The sequence below is a fragment of the Pagrus pagrus genome (assembly GCF_965226575.1).
Source record: "Pagrus pagrus genome assembly, chromosome: 8".
Classification (NCBI taxonomy): Eukaryota; Metazoa; Chordata; class Actinopteri; order Spariformes; family Sparidae; genus Pagrus; species Pagrus pagrus.
This window is the reverse complement of record NC_140192.1, coordinates 13,825,764-13,847,898: the sequence shown is the minus strand read 5'-3', so window position 1 is coordinate 13,847,898 and position 22,135 is coordinate 13,825,764. Positions and strand designations below refer to the sequence as shown.

The 22,135-nt window shown below is 40.0% G+C and overlaps 4 protein-coding genes across 4 annotated transcripts in view; 3 read left to right on the top strand and 1 right to left on the bottom strand.

The window, feature by feature from the left end:
• Positions 1-71: 71 nt before the first annotated feature.
• On the top strand, positions 72-7,638 carry lrrc8ab (leucine rich repeat containing 8 VRAC subunit Ab). Its single transcript, XM_084358996.1, has 4 exons — positions 72-184; positions 823-948; positions 2,841-4,959; positions 5,128-7,638. Exons 3-4 carry the CDS (start codon positions 2,848-2,850, stop codon positions 5,401-5,403), a joined length of 2,388 nt encoding a protein of 795 aa, XP_084215122.1. The 5' UTR covers positions 72-184; positions 823-948; positions 2,841-2,847; the 3' UTR covers positions 5,404-7,638.
• Positions 7,639-10,703: 3,065 nt separating this feature from the next.
• Positions 10,704-12,500, top strand: ppil3 (peptidylprolyl isomerase (cyclophilin)-like 3). The gene is made up of 6 exons (XM_084359703.1): positions 10,704-10,780; positions 11,061-11,135; positions 11,403-11,496; positions 11,586-11,653; positions 11,775-11,893; positions 11,985-12,500. Exons 1-6 carry the CDS (start codon positions 10,778-10,780, stop codon positions 12,109-12,111), a joined length of 486 nt encoding a protein of 161 aa, XP_084215829.1. The 5' UTR covers positions 10,704-10,777; the 3' UTR covers positions 12,112-12,500.
• Positions 12,501-12,636: 136 nt separating this feature from the next.
• LOC311261040 (3-oxoacyl-[acyl-carrier-protein] reductase FabG) lies at positions 12,637-14,739 on the top strand. Its single transcript, XM_084359393.1, has 8 exons — positions 12,637-12,718; positions 12,886-13,056; positions 13,547-13,725; positions 13,827-13,920; positions 14,002-14,071; positions 14,154-14,190; positions 14,307-14,370; positions 14,533-14,739. The coding sequence occupies exons 1-8, from the start codon at positions 12,695-12,697 to the stop codon at positions 14,689-14,691; spliced, it is 798 nt and encodes a 265-aa protein (XP_084215519.1). The 5' UTR covers positions 12,637-12,694; the 3' UTR covers positions 14,692-14,739.
• Positions 14,740-14,973: 234 nt separating this feature from the next.
• The window catches only part of col27a1b (collagen, type XXVII, alpha 1b), a 67,639-nt gene continuing 60,477 nt past the window's right edge, over positions 14,974-22,135 (bottom strand). The window contains exons 51-61 of the mRNA XM_084359392.1: positions 21,501-21,563; positions 21,277-21,330; positions 21,141-21,176; positions 20,606-20,623; positions 20,441-20,476; positions 19,371-19,397; positions 19,181-19,246; positions 18,809-18,968; positions 18,386-18,495; positions 17,351-17,569; positions 14,974-16,558 (exon numbers count right to left, since the gene is read on the bottom strand). Coding sequence (XP_084215518.1) covers positions 16,412-16,558; positions 17,351-17,569; positions 18,386-18,495; positions 18,809-18,968; positions 19,181-19,246; positions 19,371-19,397; positions 20,441-20,476; positions 20,606-20,623; positions 21,141-21,176; positions 21,277-21,330; positions 21,501-21,563 — 936 coding nt within the window. The 3' untranslated portion in view covers positions 14,974-16,411. The remainder of the gene's footprint in view (positions 16,559-17,350; positions 17,570-18,385; positions 18,496-18,808; positions 18,969-19,180; positions 19,247-19,370; positions 19,398-20,440; positions 20,477-20,605; positions 20,624-21,140; positions 21,177-21,276; positions 21,331-21,500; positions 21,564-22,135) is intronic.

Here is a 22,135-nt window from a genome sequence, read left to right as displayed (position 1 = left end):
TTCTTCTTCTACGTTTTCATGCATGCACCACACTGACACCCGTCGGCCTGGCGGTGTAACTGCTCCGGAGGTGCTGGGGAAAACAACAGCTAGCAAGCTGAGCTGCTAGCAACAATGAACGCGATTTGTTAGCAACTATTGATATTAAAGTAGAGTTGGATTAAATCGCAGCACATCGAGCGTCGTAAGTTGAATATCGTAGTAGTTTTAATACATGTTAGCAGTGTAGCACTGTCATTAAGTTCAGCGTTTGATAGGATGTAAACTTCCCGATGACAGAGAGAGCCGGTGGTCAGTATGTAGTTAGCTAGGTTAGCGCACTAGCTAACAGCAGCCTAGCCTAGTTCGCTAACGTGCTTAACACCGAAAATTGTGCTTCTCTGTGGTCGGTGTTAGTATGCAGCTTGCTGTCAGATATCGTTGTACTTACATAAATACAGTGTGTGTCATTATTTAGTCGTAGATATAATGAAACAGCAAGTTTTAACAAACTTTATGTTCAGGAGCGCTTGCTCAGCTACCTAGCGAGATGACAAAGACATCTCATGCTAACGTGACGAGCGGTGACAGATGTATAGTGGGTACGGTCATCTTAATTACCACATGGATCTGACAACACGAACCATATCTGGCACGATGTATTATATTACCAAAACCCGTCAAGGCAAACGTCGTTTGTTAGAAAGTATTGTTGTTTAAACATAACTTGGAGCAGTAGGACGCATTCAGATAACTTTCTTGACGCATTGGTAAAGTATATCACTCCCGAGTATGCTAGAAAAAAGCTGAAACCACATTTCTATCTGCCAATATCTCTGTCAGGTTTTCAATTCAACCCCATGGCGATGAGAGAGGCAGTGGTCCATGAAGAGTTCTGGATACACAGAGAGTGGCTTGTCCACCAGGGACATCATCAGGCACTGGAGCACAGATAACACATCCAAACTGGTGAGTATTTTATTTACTGAGTGTACTTGCTGCTGATCCATCATCTACCCAATCCAGGCTGCTACACTGGAATGGTTATTATGTGTGCAAAAGTTCCTCTGAACTGGAGCGAGTCCAAATATGCTTATTTGGCTGAGGATCAGACTAGACGTCTTGACTCCTCGCCTTTACAGCTTCCTAACAAAGTACAAGCTCTGATGAATGCCCAGCCCCGACACTTGTTGTGTATGTGTAGGTGTGGGTTTTTGGGGGCGGTGGGGTTGCAAAAGGTGACGGTGGAGTATTCCAGAGAGACACTGGTTGGAGACAGCGGCTCCTATAAGGTAAACAGGATCTCCTCCTGAAGGTCAAGGGAGGTGCTTCTCAAGGCCCCCGCAGACAATACTCTGGGTATTATTAACGGAAATGGCTAAGAATAGAGAGCAGCCGAGCAAGGTGGCTCCTCTGGCGGTCGTGTTGTTTGGGTTAAACAAGCCAAAACGGAACATCATCTTTAGAAGAGTGACTTCTCAAGCTTACATGCTGGGTGTGTCACACTCACACAAGGCTAGAGGTTGATTTGGGTGGTTTTATCCAGGAGTAGTTGTGGATTGCTCTTGACTGTTTAGGTATGGAGTTTTGTGCTTTCAGATCTGTAAGTAGAACCTTTTTTTTTAAGTGTATTACGAACATTTTTATCTGTCATCACGAGCAAATATTTCTCATGTGTGTTTTTTGTTGAAGTAATAACTTACGAGGGTCTTCCAGCCTGTGTGCCTGATGTAGAGATGAGGTGTCGTGGTTACATACAAGATTTACTCCTAATTAGAGACAGTAAATATTGATAAGGTCCTATTTCACAGTATGTGTAATTTTATTTCATAATATCATTATCTAATACTTTTTCTGAAACATACATTAAAATTGGTAATGGATTACATAATCATGCAGGAATTTGTGGTTTGGGCTAATCCAACAACTTTAATACCTGAGTGTATAATGTCTAACAGCATGTTATATCACCCTTCTCTAGTCCAGGTTAGTGGGGTTGCATCTATAACACCCTCGAACAACAGTATCAGCACCATTACTGACTCACAGGATATTTCATAATAATGACTGATCTATGTTTCTAATTCTTTATAACTTTTAGTTTTCACAACTTTTCAGTTTTTCCTTATTTCATATTTTCAAAGTATCACAGTACTTGATACAGTTTGAAGTACTTAGTTTCAGTGGTATAATCAGAATTAGATGAGGAAAAGTGGGATCAGTGCAACCCTGCTAATTACAGTGCTCTCCCAATGAAAATCGGGCACAAAGGTTTTTCTTGATTAAGTCTATCCGAAGTGATTGTTCTGTTAATTTAGTCATTTATTTTGTTTATAGCCTGGATAGACTTTCAAGGCAGCTGCCTCATTGTCTTTTTTTTCATTTGCTTCAACAACCACTTAAATCTTGTAGGGACTAAAATAAATTGCAGATAAATTACCTTAAGATTCCATTGATTGCTGATCATTTGGCCAAAACATTTGAAACACTATGTCCAGTGTGGTACTATTTTAGAAAGCAAGATTAATTGAGTCTGTTTAACAAAAGTTAAATCGATAATATGGTAGCCCACTCAGTGGAGTCAATCAGGCAATTCTTTGTCACAAGCATGAATCTTTATTTCATTACTCCTGACAGCCTTCAAATTAACCGTCTGCAATGTTCAGATGTATGACCTTGTTAGTTAGCATTCTAGTAGTGATTTGTCATCTTGCTATTGTGTTGTGGTTGAGGTAAAGGCTATTCAGGCATTAGGGGGATTTTGTAGAAAGCCATTTCTGCAGTGTCTTGATGTTTTAACAAAGTTATTTAATTCAGTTTATCTCTGTCTCATGATCATGTCCTGAACTCTTTTTCCACAGATAAACCATGATTCCCATCACTGAGCTGCGGTACTTTGTGGACACACAGCCAGCCTACCGCATCCTGAAACCATGGTGGGATGTATTCACGGACTACATCTCCATTGTTATGCTTATGATTTCTGTGTTTGGGGGGACGCTGCAGGTCACTCAGGACAAGATGATCTGCCTGCCCTGCAAATGGGTAGTCAATCAGACCTGCAAGAAGAACTTCAATTCTACCCTGGCCACATCGTTGTTCTTGGAGCCCAAAGGGATCCAGTATGATCTGGACCGCCACCAGTACAACTATGTGGATGCTGTGTGCTATGAGAATAGGTTGCACTGGTTTGCCAAGTATTTTCCTTACCTAGTATTACTTCACACGCTTATTTTCCTAGCTTGCAGCAACTTTTGGTTCAAGTTCCCACGGACAAGTTCCAAACTAGAGCACTTTGTATCCATCTTGCTGAAATGCTTCGACTCCCCATGGACAACTAGGGCACTGTCGGAGACTGTGGTTGAAGAGAGCGACCCAAAACCAATGAAAATGAATGGCTCAATGGACCACAAGGAGTCTGTTATCAGTGAGGATGTTGAAGCAAGTGTTCCTATGCTCCAAAGGACAAAGACACGCTTTGAGCAGGGCATTGTAGATAGAACAGAAACCGGGGTTTTGGACAAGAAAGAGGGCGAACAGGCGAAAGCCCTGTTTGAAAAAGTAAAAAAGTTCCGTATACACGTTGAAGAAGGAGACATTGTGTACAGACTGTACATCCGTCAGACTATCATCAAAGTCATCAAGTTTATTTTGATAATCTGCTATACAGGGTATTACGTGCACGATATTAAATTCAGTGTCGACTGTTCGGTAAATATAGAGAGCCTGACAGGTTACAGCGTGTACCGTTGTGCTCACCCACTGGCTACACTTTTTAAAATTTTGGCCTGTTTCTACATTAGCTTAGTGGTGGTGTATGGTTTGATCTGCATGTACACACTTTGCTGGATGCTCCGGCGCTCTCTGAAGAAGTACTCCTTTGAGTCGATACGGGAAGAGAGCAGCTACAGTGACATACCCGATGTGAAGAACGACTTTGCATTCATGATGCACATGATCGATCAGTATGACCCTCTGTACTCAAAACGCTTTGCTGTGTTCCTCTCAGAAGTAAGCGAGAATAAGCTGAGGCAGCTCAATCTCAACAATGAGTGGACACTGGACAAGCTCAGGCAGAGGATTACGAAGAACTCTCAGGAGAAGTTGGAGTTACACCTTTTCATGCTGAGTGGCATACCAGACACAGTATTTGACCTGATGGAGCTGGAGGTTCTTAAACTGGAGCTTATCCCTGACGTCACCATCCCCCCGATCATCGCCCAGCTTGTCAACCTGCGGGAGATGTGGCTCTACCACACGCCAGCCAAAATCGAAGCTCCTGCACTGGCTTTTTTGCGTGAGAACTTAAAGTCTCTGCACATCAAGTTCACTGACATCAAAGAGATTCCCTTATGGATCTACAGTTTGAAGAACCTGAGTGAGCTTCATCTTACAGGGAATCTGAGCGCGGAGAACAACCGTTACATTGTCATTGATGGTCTCCGGGAGCTCAAGAGGCTCAAAGTTCTTCGTCTGAAGAGCAATCTCACCAAGCTACCTCAAGTGGTGACAGATGTGGGCATGCACCTCCAGAAGCTTTCCGTCAATAATGAAGGCACCAAGCTAATGGTGCTCAACAGCCTGAAGAAGATGGTGAACCTGACTGAACTGGAGCTCATTCGCTGTGATCTAGAGCGTATACCGCACTCAATCTTCAGTTTGCACAACTTGCAGGAGATTGATCTGAAGGACAACAACCTGAAGACCATCGAGGAAATCATCAGCTTCCAGCACCTTCATCGGCTGGTCTGCCTTAAGCTCTGGTACAACCAGATCGCCTATATTCCCATCCAGATCGGCACCCTGACCAACATGGAGAAACTGTACCTGAACAGAAACAAGATTGAGAAGATCCCCAGCCAATTGTTTTATTGCCGCAAGCTGCGCTTCCTGGACCTGAGCCATAACAACCTGACCTATATCCCTACAGACATTGGCTTCCTACAGAATCTTCAGTACCTGGCTGTGACAGCCAACAGGGTGAGTACTTGAATAATCACTTTTAAATTTTTGTTGATCGCACACATACATTGCAATATTTCTTTCTATATTGTTTGCAGCCATTTGTATGCTGCTGAAAACTTAAACATTGTTATTCTGCTTTGCTTCTCTCCCGTTAACCTCCCCACACACACCTTGAAAATGAAGATTGAGGGCCTGCCTAATGAGCTGTTCCAGTGCAAGAAGCTTCGCACTTTGAACTTGGGGAACAATTGCCTGCAGTCTCTGCCATCACGGTTTGGAGAGCTGACCGGGCTGACACAACTAGAGCTGAGAGGAAACCGGCTGGAGTGTCTGCCCGTAGAGCTGGGCGAGTGCCGACAGCTAAAGAGAACCGGTCTCGTGGTAGAGGAGGACCTTTTCAACACCCTGCCCACGGAGGTCAAGGAACAGTTATGGAAAATTGACAAAGAACAAGCTTGAACAGGACTGTGGCTGTGAGTGAAAACGGATATTATACAACTGGGCTCAGACACAGGCGAGAACGCCTGTTCTGTCTGCAAGAGCTTGTTGAAGCAGGCAGTAGTCCTGCTGCAGTGTACTGTCAGTAAGGATGGGTATCATGAACAAGAGTCAGTTTGGCAGAACCAAATTACTGATGGTTTCAGGTTGTTCTCTTGAGTCTTAAGTGTGCAGTCGGTTTTCCATCTTTTACAAACAACTTCTCAGGCCTACCATTACAACCCAGTAACGATGCTTTTTAGCAATAATGTAGCATTGCAATTGTGATCAGCAGTGTGTGTTTACATTTTATGCTTCGTGGTTGTGGTGAAGTTTAAAAATGTAAAACTGCAGACCAACTTTGCTAAAGACAGAAAAGAACTTGAACAAAGTTTTACTGCTCACAATAACTTAAACAGCAGGTCTAATGATAGAATACATTATGAAAATAATCTGTCCAGTATTGTTAGATTTACAAATGAGATAGCAAGGAGATCTCAAAGACCTCTCCATTTTTAATTGCTGTGTATGCATTGTCAAACTGCAACCATCACTTGTTCCACTTATTTTAAGTTTTAGTAAATTCCTAATCCGGTCATAACATTAATCAAGAAATTGTGACAGGACAGAGGTTGTAACTCTCATTTTCTATTTTCTTTCAGAAAGAAATATGCAGAGATGTTCACTCAAAATATTTGACAAGTGATCTGATTATATTACCGAATGCTCTATTTGTGTATAGGGAATGATATTAACAATCACAAACAAACTGCACAGTCATGTTAGCATCTCTGGTGGTCATTGCCTTTCTGCTGAAGAGGGATGACAATGGCGGAAATGGCTTGTGTACTTGTTTTGAAATTCATTGGAAAATCATGAAAGTAAGTAATCCAGAATAACTAATGATAGTGTGACTGTGACTGTTAGTTGTACAAGTCCTGCAGAAAGGTTGTCCTTGGTTGGCCTGAGTCTTGGTAGCAGCAAAACATGTACTATCAGACAAGAAAGTGGGGAACCAGTTTGGCAGAGTGAATTCCTTTTCCTCGGGTAAGATTGGTATTGTGTTTGACCACCAGCTGTGCTTGAGGAAAGGCAGTTTTTCCACCGTATGCTACCAAGTGTATGAGTATTACAAAACATCTGCCTCGTACGATTACATCTGTGAAGCATGTTATCAGCACGAAGATACCCAACTCCTTACTGCCAGTATACTATCACTGGGAATTCTATTCTAATCTATTTTATGATCATGCTGCATCTGCATTGTTTGTTTGTAATGAATTGCACAGAACAAAATGAACAAATCTGGGGAAAATGCTGAGAAGGTTTTGAATGAGATGAATCATGTCTGAGTCAAGTTTATGCAGGATAATAGTGTTTTGACATTGAAATTGAGCCTCAAAGCATTGGTAATATGTCTAAAACGTACATAACACTAGATTGGTTTCTGACCCTTTTTGTGGTGCATATGTAGTAAGCACTGGTCTGCTCTCATGTCCTGAAAGTGGAGTGATATTGTCTGCAAATGACAAGTAAAAAAACAAGACGTTTCTTCAGTTAGGTTTTCTAAGCACCAGGCCTTGTGTTTATTTCAGTTTGTTACCATAACATTGTTTATTAATTAATACATTAATTAATATGTTTCTACCTTCAATTGGGTAGTGTGAGATTACATCTCCAATCTAAAAATATTTAAATAGCTGTATTGTAATTTTGGCCATATATGGCAATTTCTGACACATTTCTGAAATTCAAATTTGAAAAAAGGCTTAAAGCTTTTTTAATCTATAAAGCAACATTCCAGTTAATGGAAAGAAAAATGGTGGTTACTATAAATTAATTTGTCATTGGCAAGAAAGATAATGAGGCTTTTTTTTTTTTTTTTTTTTTTTTTCAGAAGAGCCATGACTTTCTTGTCAGTTGCCTTAAAATAACTCCTTCTGTGTTATGTACTGTTTCTGTTTTTGTTGTGGCATCTGTGCAGTTTAGAACAAGTCATTATACCCTTGATTATGATTTTTATGCAGATAAATGTCTTTAAATCTGCACTAGACTACCCAACCCCAAATTCTAATGGGAGTAACAGGACAGGTCTGCTGATTGTTTTATGTTTTGCTCTAATGTTTCATGTCCTCACTTCCTGTGTACTTTTCACAATTGACCCAACTTGACACCAGTAATTAGATTTGGGCAAATTAAAGAGAAATATGGTGTCTATACCATCTGTGATTAATGATACGTTATTTTCTGTTAGAGCTTCACTTTGTCAAATTGGCTGTGATTAACTGTATTTTATTAGACCTCTACTTTAGTGCAGCTTTAACTCTCTTTATCAGTGTTGATGTGCACTGCTGACATTTTCTTTAGAGTGTTAAAGTAAGAGGGGTATGAACATTTTGATTTAAGTTAACCAGTAAAAAAAAAATCTGTTTCAGTTTGATTTGTAAAAGTGACCTAGAAATGTAGCAGCTGGGTTTAGATTTTGATTATTGAAGTGACACAAGCTCAGTTTGGGCATGAAAGTGGTTTTGTTTAATTGTGTGATGGATTTCTTTTTTTGTTTGTGTGGGGGTTTATTTGTGCCACATACACTCACCTCTTATGGAAACCCCTCCATGCCAGGGGATTAAAAAATACAAAATTATAGAAATCATTATTTTTTTTCAATCTCAAAAACAAATTACAAAGTAATATCTAATTTTAATTTAAGGAATTATCTATGTGATAGTTAAATCTCACAGCCATGTTCTGGTTTTAAACCTACCAGGCATTACAAATTCTATCTTGTGTAGGAAATGTGAGAATTTGTATTATTATAAATGTTTATTTTCTTTTTTCTGTCGCAAATGGGCCTCCATACATGTCAGGTCATTTAATCGTCATTTATTTCGCAGCTTTCAAAGTGTGTTCATTTGTGAGGGATTGTTAAAAACGTTTTGCCTGCGAGTGACTGTTCTGCCCTTGTGTTTTGCCACAATAAGCTGCACGATGCTAAAATTGTGGAATTCAAAATCAATGCACAGCTCTAACAGAGCACAACACACAATAGGGGTGCTGGTGTTGATATAAAATATCTGTTTATGTCTTGATAAACCTAACTGCAAAGAAAACTTGGAGAAGTAGCAATACACAGTACAGGAACTGGGTTAAAAAGTATAGAAATAGTTTAAGCTATGTACATTTATTTCAGTAACATGTTTAACTATGCTATATTGTGCAATATTGCCTTTATTTAAACTATGTAAAGGTTAGTCGTGATGTAGTTTTCTAATGTGCATGGGCATTCCTTTTGTCACATTAATTTTTACTAAGGTGATGGTGAGAAGTTAACTAGATTAGAGGTGATTGTTTTGGTCCTAGAGAATGCTTTTGCACTACAGCACCTCTCCCACAAGTTACATTTAGGTAAATGCAAATCATGGTATACAACTTGACGTATACAACACATGTTTTCTATGTTCTCCGAAATGGGAAGGTTCAACTGAATGACTGCCAGCCATGAGATTTAAATGGTCTTAGTTCAAATTGATTAATGTTGGTCCTTTAAGTCCCAGCTGGAACATCCTAAATGACACCTCAGCAATACTCCTCCAATTAAGACAATCAACTATTAACTAATTAAGAGTGACTTGAGAACACCTTGTGTCAAATGTTGAGCACTGAAAGTTAAATGGTCAGTACAATAAAACATAAATAGTGTAGGTTGCTAGTAATGTGCTATCAGTAACTAAATTAGCTTTTGGTCTCATAGTGTTATTCTCTTTGCTTTCTGCATTTTCCTGCATTTTTTTATCCTTTGACTTTTTTCTCTTTTTTTTTCATTTTGACAGCTATTAGTATTATTACAATACAACTAAATTTCTCAGGAAGCCAGCTAGTACTCACTTCTTTTTTGAGTTGATTGCCTATTTTTTTATTACACCTGGTATTTTTATTAATTTAAACAGTTGTTTTATACAGTTACAGTTTTATATGCATTTCTATACATTATTTTCTAGTTTGGTGTATTTAATATCGACTGCTGGTTTAAAACAAAATGTGTTTGTGTTTTTAAAGAAACCACTCTGTTTAACCTTGATTCTGCATTTTTCCTCAATGATGATGTATAAATTGAGCTGTGTTGTTTCTCAGTTGTGTTTTCATTGTGAATAGCACAGATGAAGTGTGTGTGTGTGTGTGTGTGTGTGTGTGTGTGTGGGAGTGTTATTTGTGTGTGTGTGTGTGTGTGTGTGTGTGTGTGTGTGTGTGTGTGTGTTGGCGTGATGAGACTTTCTCACCCCTCGATGTTCATCTTCGTTCTTTCTCCTCATTCGTTAAGTTTGGGTACATTTCTTTTTCTCCAGACTCAAAACCGGTCACAGGTGATGTACAAATTTGATTTGGTTGCCAAAACTTTTTCATTAGTAAGGAAATCATCAGTGCATCAGTATTGACATGAATGATGTGACAGTGAGTATTCTGTTTGAACACGTGTCCCATCCTCTCCTGCACACCATCCACTAGAGGTAAAATAAAATAAATTTGTTCGACCAAATTTGTGTTGAGCGCCTTTTTTAATGTTGTGAATGACTCGGTTCTCTGTTACATTTCTGCGTTGGCTAGAGAACCTGTTACCTGCCCAGATAACATATTAGATATTAGTCATAATGTTAATCATATTATTTGAAAACTATTTATAAGCCCTGTACGTGGCATTTTAGACAAACCCACAGGCTGTCTGGTTATGGGACTGTCTCTTTTAATACAAGGCCACTTAAAGTTAAACTCCAGTTGCCGTTTTCAAAGTTTGTTATTCTGGATTATGATACACTAATGCACAATATCATCTAACATCATGAAGGCCTGAAAGTGCATCCTGTATTGTTATTTAATGTTGAGGCCCCATTCTTAAGACAGTCCCTGTATCAAGATCCAGTTTTAAGACATCCATCTTTCAGTTTCGTGCCTATGTGTTGCATGTTGTGAAATGTCTCCAGTCATATGCATGTAGTTATTGTATATATGTCATACATACATCTGTATTGTTTCACAAAACCAAATCAGTAGAAAAGAAAAGACAAAAACAAAACGACAACTACATAAATAATTAAACACTTTGAGGCTTATGACAAAATCATACAAATCATTTAAAGACTGATTATCCTTATATGGCATCTTTATGGATGACAAATAGTTTTACATTTTTTTAATTTTAAAATTATTTTTAAAATATACAGTCCTATGTCACTTTATTAAAGCTATGAATGTGCTCTTTCTAAATTACCGTAAATTCCTTGCGGAACCATTGAGCGCTGAGCTCCTGCACCGACACGGACATGTTTCTCCGACACACTCGTTCACAGACGCGACGTTCAAAATGGTAAATTGTGTTATAGAAATTTCTAGTACATTAGTATCATTGTGAAAATAACATAACAGTTTAAAAAGCTATTAACTTATACGGTGATAACATACGGATACGCTTGTTCGGAGCCAGTTCCCAAACTTCCTGTTTGTAACAAGAACTAGCTTGTTTTAACAGTCTGGATAATAAGCTAAGTTAAGCTAGGTAGGAAACGGTAATGAATAGCCATTCGTGAGCCTCTTAAAATGTACCGTTTGACGATTTTATGGCTTTCTGTCTCTTGTTAATTTCACAGGCTGTTACCCTTCACACAGATCTAGGAGAAATTAAAATTGAATTGTTTTGTGAGCGCACACCGAGAGCATGTGAGGTGAGTAACGTTACACTACAGTAAACTAGGTAACGTAACTTCAACGTTACACGGTCCAGTTCTTCAGGGGGCTGGTTTCCGTTCATTTCCAAACGGGAATTAATTTAAGTTGTGTGTATAAGCATAAATTTTGCAGTTTTTTTCTAATACTTTGTGGCACCCTCTCTGATAATAGAGCTACAGTCATTTTTAAAAAACTTAAATGTAGATGTACACATTTGTCCAACAGTTTTATAGAATATCCTAACATATTTTTTACTTCTACAGAATTTCCTTGCGCTGTGTGCCAGTGGTTTCTACAACGGCTGCAACTTCCATCGAAACATTAAAGGTTTCATGGTTCAGACTGGAGATCCTACAGGTGCGGGATTGTTGATGCCCCTGCTGCATCTACTGAAATGTCACAACTCACATTCTCACTCCCTGTTTTGTTTTCATCGCACAATATAGGCACAGGTAAAGGAGGAACAAGTATATGGGGCCGCAAATTTGAAGATGAGTACAGCGAACACCTCAAAGTGAGTACCAGCTTGACTCTGGGCTTGTTTCGGCTACATCTGGAAGAAGTTTCACTAAATGTATCACGGTGGATCAGGATGTAACATTGTCACTTTTGTGTTCTGTTTTTTTTTATTTCAGCATAATGTACGAGGTGTGGTCTCTATGGCAAACAATGGCCCCAACACAAATGGCTCCCAGTTTTTCATCACATATGCCAAACAGCCCCATCTGGACATGAAGTACACAGTGTTTGGAAAGTAAGCAACCTGTATATCAATAAATGGGTGTTATGTGAGATGGACGTGATGATAGCATTGCAGCTGACACCTTGCTCTCTTCAACGTGTAGGATTATCGATGGCCTGGAAACAGTGGATGAACTGGAGAAACTGCCCGTCAATGAAAAGACGTTCCGACCGCTGACTGAAACCCGAATAAAGGATGTGACCATTCATGCCAACCCTTTTGCTGGATAGACGACTTCCTCTTCGAATATGCAGATAGACCTTTGACACAGATGTGGACAATATTTTACATTGCCGAAGTTAAAGTGCATAACTTAAGTGGATAAATGCTGAGTTTTCTTCACAAAATTATGTATACCAGCATTTCAAAATGGGTATAACTCAGAATCTAAATGTCATTTGTCACCTTGATCACTGTTCAGGGAGTGGGAGCATGCTTTCTCCAGTTTCTAGCTGCATATGATTGTAAATTTTAAGAAACTGTTAGATGCAACTAAGTCTTTGTAATGACGAGGTACAGGTCATTCAACACCAATTCGTCTTCATTCAGACTCATCTTTTTTTTAAGGTCTGTGTAAATAAATTGCATTTTCTTTGTCAAATAAAACTTTTATAATTCATGTGTTTGACCTGGTTTTTAACATTTTCTGCATGCAAAAATACTTATTTTGTATTCATATTCATATGTTCTGCTTAGAGGTTTAGAGGAGGAGTAGTGTTGTGGTCATGTACGAACTACAGAGCAGGACCTGACGCGTCAAACTGCGTCATCACTCGTGGACGAAGCACACGCTCTAGCACAAACAACACAGAAATGGCAACAAGCGATGCGTTTAAAGTAAGTTTACTTTCTTGCACGTGATTTCACGTTGCTTCCTTGTATTTTCAGCGCTGTATTACTTTTACAGATTGAACCAAAATAAACTAATCTCAATTCAAATCGGTTAATTTATTGATGGTGAGGCACAGCGTGAACAGCTGATAGACTTGTGTGTGTGTATTTAGGTGTCTTCACTGAAGGGCAAAGTGGCTCTGATAACGGGGGCCAGCTCGGGCATCGGGGCAGGTACGAGCGTCCTGTTCGCCAAACTCGGAGCTCTGCTGGCTCTGAACGGCCGCGACGTGGAAAACCTCACCAAAATAGCCCAACAGTGCACCGACTGTGGAGCTGCTGAGGTAACTCATACTGAGGACACTGTGTGGTTTACATAACTGGAGTAGAGACATGCCGACACTGAAAAAACAGCTCTTTGTGGAGCAGGATACGTCTGAATACTAAGGGAACCTTAAATGCACTTTAAATCTGTATTTTTTTGAATGGGGTTTGGCGTGACAGCATCCAGTTTCAAAGTTGAAAGTTAAAATTTTGCCTTAATATGTAATCAATAAGTAGCCGTGGTGCATTGTGGGATGAGCAAATAGCATTTTTGTTTTCAACATTTCTTTTGTAAATGAAGCATATTTAAATTTAACTTTAATTTGTGTTAAGCCATTTGGGCATATGCAACATGAATGTAAACAGATGTAAGTACATGTAGGTGATATAGAGTGGGATTTAAAGACATGCAAACAACCGTACTTTATCATCCAACATTACTGCCTTTAACACAGTATGTGTTTTGTACTATGACCTGTCTGAACATAATGAAACACTGAATGTGTTTAGCCTTTGCTTGTTCCTGGAGACCTCACTGATGAGGAGACGGTAAAGAAGACAGTGGAGCAAACTATCGCCAAATTCGGCCGGCTGGACGTCCTGGTCAACAGTGCCGGTATCTTGGCCATGGGCAGCATCGAGGCGACAGACCTGGCTCAGTACGACAAGGTCATGAACATCAATGTCAGGTAGGATTTCACCTGATATCGTGACCTCATAGAGACATGTTAGTGCTGAGGGCACAGTAGCCGGCATATGTCCCATGGCTGTTATGGTGTTCATTTTCAAGGTCTGTATACCACCTGACTCAACTCTGCGTGCCCCACCTGATCAAGACCAAAGGCTCCATCGTCAATGTATCTAGCATCAATGGACAGAGATCAGTGGGTATTAATGACCTGGCCAACAAATGTTCCACTACATGTCTTCACAAGAATTGTGCCTCACAGTTTTTTTCTCTGTAGTTCCCCGGTGTGCTGGCATACTGCATGTCCAAGTCGGCCATTGATCAGTTCACACGTTGTATTGCACTTGGTGAGTGTGCCATTTTTCCTCACATACTGCACGTTCATCATTGTAAAAGTTCACAATGTAAATAACATGACTTTTGTTTCAGAACTGGCGTGTAAGCAAGTCCGAGTGAACTCTGTCTGGTGAGTGTTGTATACATTATTCATTAAGGTAAAACACACTATGAATTTGTAATTTAGAGAGCGTGATGTCAGTTGTTTCAATATTATGTATCTTTGCGTCTGCTGCATTTCTTCAGCCCTGGTGTGATCGTCACCGATGTCCACAAGAGAGCAGGACTAGATGAGGATCAGTATGCCCAGGTAAAATATGTCAATACTTTATGGTGCCATTAAAACTTTTTTTTTTTCCTTCAGAGGTTTTGTACATGAGTGTTGGACATGTTGAATAAATACATTGAATAAAGGTAAACACACGCCCAAAATATCCTTAGGTTCATTCTGTAAATCTTTATCCACCACCAGTTTCTTGCAAAGTGTAAGCAGACCCATGCCCTCGGTCGCCCAGGGGAGGTGGAGGAAGTGGCCCACAGCATCGCCTTCCTGGCATCCGACGCCGCTAGCTTCATTACTGGAGTCAACCTGCCTATTGACGGGGGCCGCCATGCCATGTGCCCAAGATGAGATCACGTATAAGATACAGCAGTCTGCTAATATGGTGATTTCAACTTCTGTCTGCCTGTTTTTTGTAATAAATATTGCTACAGGTGAATGACAACTAAAACCAATGGAGGTGTCACTTCATGGATAAAATATTTCTCCATGTTTACAGGATTCAACGGTTCCAGTTGTGAAATGAATGGAAGGAAGCTAAAAAGCAGTGCAGGCAGTTTAAATGCGTTTTATTTTCTCGCTTTGCTTGAAGTTTTCTTTGATGGAAAAAAAATTTGAAAGCTGCTTATCAACAAAGGTTTCAGACATTTATTGAATTACCTGTTGAGTCGCTAGACTTCATTCACGCAGCATGAAACGTCTGTACAGACCAAACACTGTGAGCTCATGTACCATTTGTGGTTTAGTGTTGTGTATTGTAAGAAATCCTCTGAGTTTTTAGATTGGCGGGACCAACCTTCATTGCTGCACCTTTGAGTGAACAGTTATAGAGAAGAAAAAAAGGATGGAGATGTCCTAGAAATACAGTTGATTTTCCAATTAAAAACAAACACAGACTGAAGAATCCTTAAAGCTCCAAATGAAAAAAAAAAAAGTGATAAAACATGACTGATGCCTGGTTTTGTACTTGAAAGCTTGTCAGAATTTAAATACAATTTAAATAGAATCCACTGTAGATAATAAAGGTTGCATAATTACTGACATTTACATTTTGAGAGATAAAAAAAAATAATTAACTTATAGTTTCAGACTCAGTGTCAGATAGTACAAAGAGTATCGAAAACGTTAAAATACCACCTTGAAAATATAATTTAATGAATTTGGCCTGCGTGTATATTTTACAATCTTCCCTTTTCTTCATAAGGACATAGCTTTGCTGAGAGCTGACAAGACGTTATCGTTCGCGTGTCAACTGTTGCAGCACCAGGTGTCACCTCTCTGTCATCTCGGATTATATCAGGTAACATCTTGCTTGCTGCTAGATGAGAGGTGCGGTACGAGGTAGCATATTGACACACTTTTCTCGGTCCACGCTGACATGGACCGTACCACACAGCAGTTGTTTGTGTGAAGACATCTGTATAAACGTGGGTTCTCTCAGCACTGGACAGTTATTAGAGGCTCAAAAAGACTTACCTGGAGAAAGTACGCCTGTGTGTCTGAGGCACACCGTATACCTGAATGAGTGATATGATGTTGATACTGTATATGCCTAAAGGCTGTGGAACAATAACTATTGCACTTTATATTACAATATACAGTACATATACATGTATAAATAATACTTAAACATTAAAATAGGAATTATTGCATTTGCAGATGTAACTGCTCCATGTCTCTGTACAGACCTCTTGAAAAAAAAAAAACCTTTTAGGTATCAGACCGTGAAGAAAATATGATACAGCATGGTCCGAGAGATGACAGAATGAGACGTTCATACTACTTCCTCTCAAAAGCGGCCTTCAGGTCTTGTGTCACACAAACAAGTCTCTGAAAAAGAAGCTTATTGTTTTCCATAGGCTGATTAGTGCTAGAAGTCTCTGCATTTTCAACGGGCCTTCTCACTCTGGTGCCCCCTCCTGTTCCTGCAGTCCAAGCATATTTTGTGGAGGGAGAATTGAGAGCCAGGGTCTGTTGATCTGGAAACCACAGAAGCTTTAGTCTCCCTCCCATCCACACTCCTCCATGCAGTAACTCCTTTGAGGAGTATTCCCAGCCCCTCCACAGGGTGCTATAAGAAGCACACGGGTCCAACCTCAAGGTGATAGCGTGCACCGGGTTCTGTGGTCGGTAGGTTGTACACATCCACGATGGGGAGTAAGTTTGGGTCCTGGGTCTGGAAGATAAAGTGGGTCTGATGCCAGCGGCCATCTTTGATCTGAAAGTGAGGGTTAAATGATGTCACATGAGTTGAGGATGAGGAAGACTTAAGAACATGAAAGGGTCATCGATTGGAGGCAGAAATATTACAAACCGGTGTCTCAAAACCTGGACTAATGAAACCAAACCAATCTGCGTGGCCAGATACAACAAGAGGTAAGTGAGAATTTGTGTATGTGTGTGTTTGTCTAATTAGGGAGCTAGCACAAAAAGGTGCTTAGCTTAGCATAAATACTAGTAAGTAATAAATACTAATAGCAGAGAACACAGCTAGCCTGGTTCACTCCCAGGTTTAATAATCCGCCTACTGATGCATAATTAACATCTTTGTTTAATTTGTGCAAAAACAGAAAAGCAAAAACAACATTGTGGTTTTACAAGGACTTATATGCAAGACTGCACAAAGTCCTTACGCCTGGCCAAGAAACAAGTCACAGCACGTAACTCCGAGGGTTGAGCGGGTTCTTAGCTGAAACAAGTTTCTTGGTACAGATAATGTACTTTTGCTGATTAGACAGGTCGATAATCAGTCGACCCATAGTGCACAGTATATACGCCCAAATGTGTTTTTTAGCTTTACTTGTATTTTTGAGACTGAAGTACATTTAATATCAGCTACTTAAGGACTTTCACTGAAGTACTATTCATATGGACGACTTTCAACACATTTTAACATTTTAACACAATGTCTTTTACTAAAGTATGACTTGTGGATACTTCTAATCTTCTCGTCTAACTCTCAGTAAGAATTTCTACTTTGGATTCAGGCCAGAGAAGTAGCAGTTCATACCCAGCAGTCGTCCCTGGGTATGAGTGGCTCCAGGAGGTCACCTGCCTGAATCTTCTCTCCTGTCCAGGCTTTGAAGCTCACAGCCCCGTATGAAGGCTGCAGGGACGGCCCTGCTGCCCACACAGGTGTGTTGAGGCAGTGAATGGTGATGTGCTGCACCGCCTCGGTGCTCAATAGGTGGATGAAGTTCATCTGGATGCGACCCACTCCTATCTCCAACTATAGAGTGGATTATAAAGTAAAGTTTTGATAAGTTGATTTGACAAGATGAAGAATTAGTGTTTCTCAAAAAATCATTACTTTCAGAAATTATGATCGTGTCAATGACCGTTTGCTCATAAACATTCCTACATGTCGGCAACTATTAGTCTTTGTAATAGAAGAACTTAAGCACAATCAATCTAGGAGCTGATAACAGACTCCAGTCCTGTTATTTATTAGAATGAGTTACATCTGGATCACATATTGTGCACATATTGTATGACTGTCTGCCCCCAGTGTTTCAGTTACAGTTAATGCAGGCAATGAGTCTGTCTGTATTTGTGTTTGTGTGTGTGCGGTGATATTTTGTCATAATATCTCATGGCTGAAGTAAAACAAAACAAAACAAAACAAAACAAAACAAAACAAAACAAAGAAATGTGAAGAAAAACTGAGGATTCACAAGGTTTTCTTGCCAAGCGAGTGTGCCTTTGATGATGCCAGCAGGACGAAAGGGAAAGTCTTAAGATTCATTGTGAGAATTATTTTTTGAAAAAGAGCTAAGGTTTACGGTTTTGAGCCAGAAATTGAACAGCTCTGCGCCTTCATTTATCACACGAACAACATTTAACCCTTAGCTTTTCTACTGTTTAAGAAAGACAACAGAGAACATTTCTCACATGCACACATGCAATCTGGGATTTGATATCCATCTACTGTCTACACAGTAAGCTCCCAAAGCGATCTTGTCTGCTCCTTAGTGATAAGAGTTAAAAGCTCATTGGGCGTTTTGTCTGGTTGGATTAAATTGCTTAAAATAGAAGTGATCTGAACCTTGGACACTGTGATAGGTTTCAGGCAAGTCTGTCCTCCACCGGTGAAGTTGCACGTCACCTCAATAGTGTCAGCAGCACAGCCGAGGTTTGGGTCGATCCAGTAAGTGCCTGTCAGAGCAGCAGCAGAAAAAGAAGTGTCAAAGAAAATGTGTTTGTCAAATCAGACATTATTTGTAAGTTATCTGATCGGATTTCTGTGTCCAGACATCACCGACCTCTCTGCATTGGTTGCTATAGTAACAATGTAGGTGTCAGTAACTTGTGGTGGTGACGCGGCTATCCAACACGGAAGTGTGAGAAATGGAAATCCATCATCTCACCCTCCGAAGAATCGCACTGTCAAGTGTTGGAGCAGCAACTTCTACGTTCTTGTCCTCAAAGCTACTCTGCAAGTGACCAAGCAGTTATATTGTCTCCTCACCATCGTACATCCTCTGTTCACAGTTGTAGAGGTCTCGGCAGATTCGTGCAGGGTTGTCGCGGGTTCCTAGCGGGTTCTTAAGACTTTGGATCAGAGTGCTGAGATGCTGCAAGGTCTTGAGGATCTCTGTGCCCTGGTCTAACATGGGCAGGTCCATCCTCTGATGATTAGACATAAATAATGGCATGATTATAAATGTAATTTCTATAAAAATTGTATCCTATTAGATCAAGTAACTTTTTTTTCATGGACTTTAATTGTATCTCTAACTTATTCTCCAAGTTTATACAGACTCACAATAATAAAGACCATTAGGCTCACATCAATCAACGGTAATTCCTTGCAGCGAGCATAATTTCCCTCAAAACTAACCTCTGGCCTTTGTGCAGCATGGGAATCGATAATGACTTGAAAGGCGGCACCAAGAGCCTCATTTGTCTACAAAGAAGACAGCAAGACAATGAGGAAACCACAACCACGGTCATTTTTACTTTCCACTTTGTACACTAACACATCATCGTTCCCAAAACCCTGAATTGACAATAACGACAAAAATACTCACAAGTGAGAGGGCAGGTGTGGGGAGACCCTGAAAAACAATGAAAGACGTCTGTATTATACTGACACACTTTGGTTGTTTTATCTTGTGAGCACTTTTGTAGTGTAGTGTATTAGTGTTCAGGAAGCATTTCTGTAAAACCTAATCTCCACTCTCGGTGGTGGGTTCTGCCATCCTCACACAAGATGCAGATATGCAAAGAAACAATCATGAACGCACAGGAAATGAGGCATGAACGCACAGGAAATGAGGCATGTCAAATGCAGAAAAGAAGAGCCGCTGGCTAACAGCTATTTGAGTCAGATCACAGTGGAAAACAAGCACGGCTATAACTAGTTAGATTATTCTCTAAATTACACACTTGATATGCTCACAGTTTAGCTTGGGTGTAGAGTCACAAATGACTTTTTCTTCTTTCTCAGATTATTTTCCAGCATGCTGTATGCTGTGCCCACAGCTAAATCTACTTTGTTGTCCTTTATATGCAACTTTGGGATCTCAATTACGAGAAACACACTCAGTGTGACTCCCTCAAGTGTCATCAGATCCACCAGGAGACCATTTTCAGGATTAATACCAACTGGAAGAAACTGCCAAAGGTGTAACATATGTAATCTTGCTTGTGTTCAGTGCAGATCAGCTTATTCTAATAATTAGGCTTGACAGATTTATTGATCAAGTAACCATATTTTGATCCTAGTTGAGCAACATAACTTATGTCTAAATGCAGTTTCTTGATTCATTATTCATTAACTTTTTAAAATGCATAAAAAAGTAATTTGGAAACAAGTGAAACTTTTCAACAGGAAAAGTGACATTTCATCACTTCTGTGTATGTGTTGCTATTTCCCTTCGTACAATTTGACACTCATGAGGACACAGAAGAGTCAAAACACGAGTCTGTCACTGTAAAAGACTGCAAATCAGACGTATCTAAGTCAGCTGCACATTTCAGTAAAATATACAAAGAACTCCTTTCATCTAAGCACACATCTGATGCAGAATGTTTTCCTCTAGTTAAGACACTCAAATCTACATTGAAATACACAAAATGCACAAGATGAAAAACTTACTGGTGGTCCAGGTGGTCCATGAGGGCCAGGAGAGCCCTGAAAAATTGCATAATCGCATTAGCTTTCAAATTATTTAGAAGTTGGCCTTTATAGTGGATGATAGTAGTTTGTTCATTTCTTCTAGTGCATAGAATAATTAAGCTACAGAACTGAATGACTACTCACCCTTGGTCCCTGCAGCCCCTGTTTGAGATGAAAGAAGAAGAAATCAATATTCATAAGCAGACAATCCAACAATAGGAGAATGAGTTTAAGAATCAGGTGCAGTGTAACAACGTATTTGTGCTGCCAATTCAATAGAGTCTTTATCTGCTATACATTGGCTTACCCTCCTGCTTCTTTGCAAGCCTACACCCAGAAATCTTATTTCTACACAGCAAATCCTATTCCCAAGCAAGCAAACCCACACATTAGTGTTGGGGTTTTAAGAGTGAATTGTGAATTATGCCTGTGTACGAGCACTCAACAAACCTCTTAAAAAAGCTTGAGATGAGCATGCAGCCAACATTTATCACCCTGACAGGAATTCCACAGCAGCTAAGTGTCACTGTGAGTGTAACAACAAACAGCGGAGCACAATAGGAAATGAAAAGTGCTAAGGGCAAAAGGAGGCTGAGTGGTGTGCTGTCTCCATACTAAGTATCCTATTCTGTGCTCACAGTACAGACAGAAAAGGATTCATCAAAACAGCGCCACGCACCGTCTCCCCACGACTTCCTTTGTCACCCTGGGGTCCCTGATGGAGAGAAAGAAGACAGAGGATCATTCCATCACTGCTGAAAGCAGCGAGAAGTCACATAAAGCTTGGCAGATTGGATGAGATATGAGGTACATACAGGATGACCGCTGGGGCCGATGATGCCAACGGGGCCCAAAGCTCCCTCCATACCCTGGAAAGCGGAGACATGTAAGCGACTGGAGACATACAGTATATGATGGAGCATCTGTTGGAGCACTGCTTATTTTTCACTGGAAGTGTGCAGTTTGTGAGAGTTCAGTGCACTTGCATTGGCTGAAAGACTGCACAGAGATACCAAACTACCATTAATTTTAAGCTTACCATCAAACCTCGTGGTCCTTTTGGTCCCTGTATCCCTGCTGGGCCAATGTCTCCTGGGGGTCCCTGGTGAGACACAGATGCTTGTTCTTTATCACGGTGGATAAGGTATGGTGAGTTTAAAGGATAAACTAGCGTGAGGTAATCGATGACCTTTGTTGACCTCTATTGGCGACAAGTATATACAGAAGTATAAACAGAGCATTTCTCTGCAATTTACAACTGGCAACCACTGTGTTAAATGCTTAAACACCTGAAAGGTCTTAAGCTGCAGTAACTCTAGGTGGTGGCACTAAAACTATAAACCTCCTGTTTTCAGACTACATGCTGATTACAGTCTGTACTTTATGCGACTTATTGTTGCAGTGTGCCATTTATGCAGTTCGTGTACAGAATCTGTTTTCCATTTTGTACTAAAAGTAAATAATGCAATATTATGATTGATGTCTGTCAAAATATATGTTTGGACTGCCAAGTAAAATTTACAAAGAGAAAGCACTTTCCTCAAAGTTTAAACACATTATCTGTTATTTGAGGTGTTTCTACTGTACACCATTTGTAATTCACGTATTTAAATTAATTTTAATTGACTGCAGCTGGGAGTAGGTTCTTTATTTCCTGTGTGCATTGCATTTTTA

Excerpts from the sequence above, each read along its gene's own strand:
- ppil3 (XM_084359703.1), top strand. Across the intron at positions 11,136-11,402 it reads GCACACCGAGAGCATGTGAG|AATTTCCTTGCGCTGTGTGC; the intron begins GTGAGTAACGTT and ends TTACTTCTACAG. Across the intron at positions 11,497-11,585 it reads TCAGACTGGAGATCCTACAG|GCACAGGTAAAGGAGGAACA; the intron begins GTGCGGGATTGT and ends CGCACAATATAG.
- LOC311261040 (XM_084359393.1), top strand. The coding sequence starts at position 12,695 with ATGGCAACAAGCGATGCGTTTAAA. Across the intron at positions 13,057-13,546 it reads CCGACTGTGGAGCTGCTGAG|CCTTTGCTTGTTCCTGGAGA; the intron begins GTAACTCATACT and ends GAATGTGTTTAG. Across the intron at positions 14,371-14,532 it reads ATGAGGATCAGTATGCCCAG|TTTCTTGCAAAGTGTAAGCA; the intron begins GTAAAATATGTC and ends ATCCACCACCAG.
- lrrc8ab (XM_084358996.1), top strand. The coding sequence starts at position 2,848 with ATGATTCCCATCACTGAGCTGCGGTACTTTGTGGACACACAGCCAGCC. Across the intron at positions 4,960-5,127 it reads TGGCTGTGACAGCCAACAGG|ATTGAGGGCCTGCCTAATGA; the intron begins GTGAGTACTTGA and ends TTGAAAATGAAG.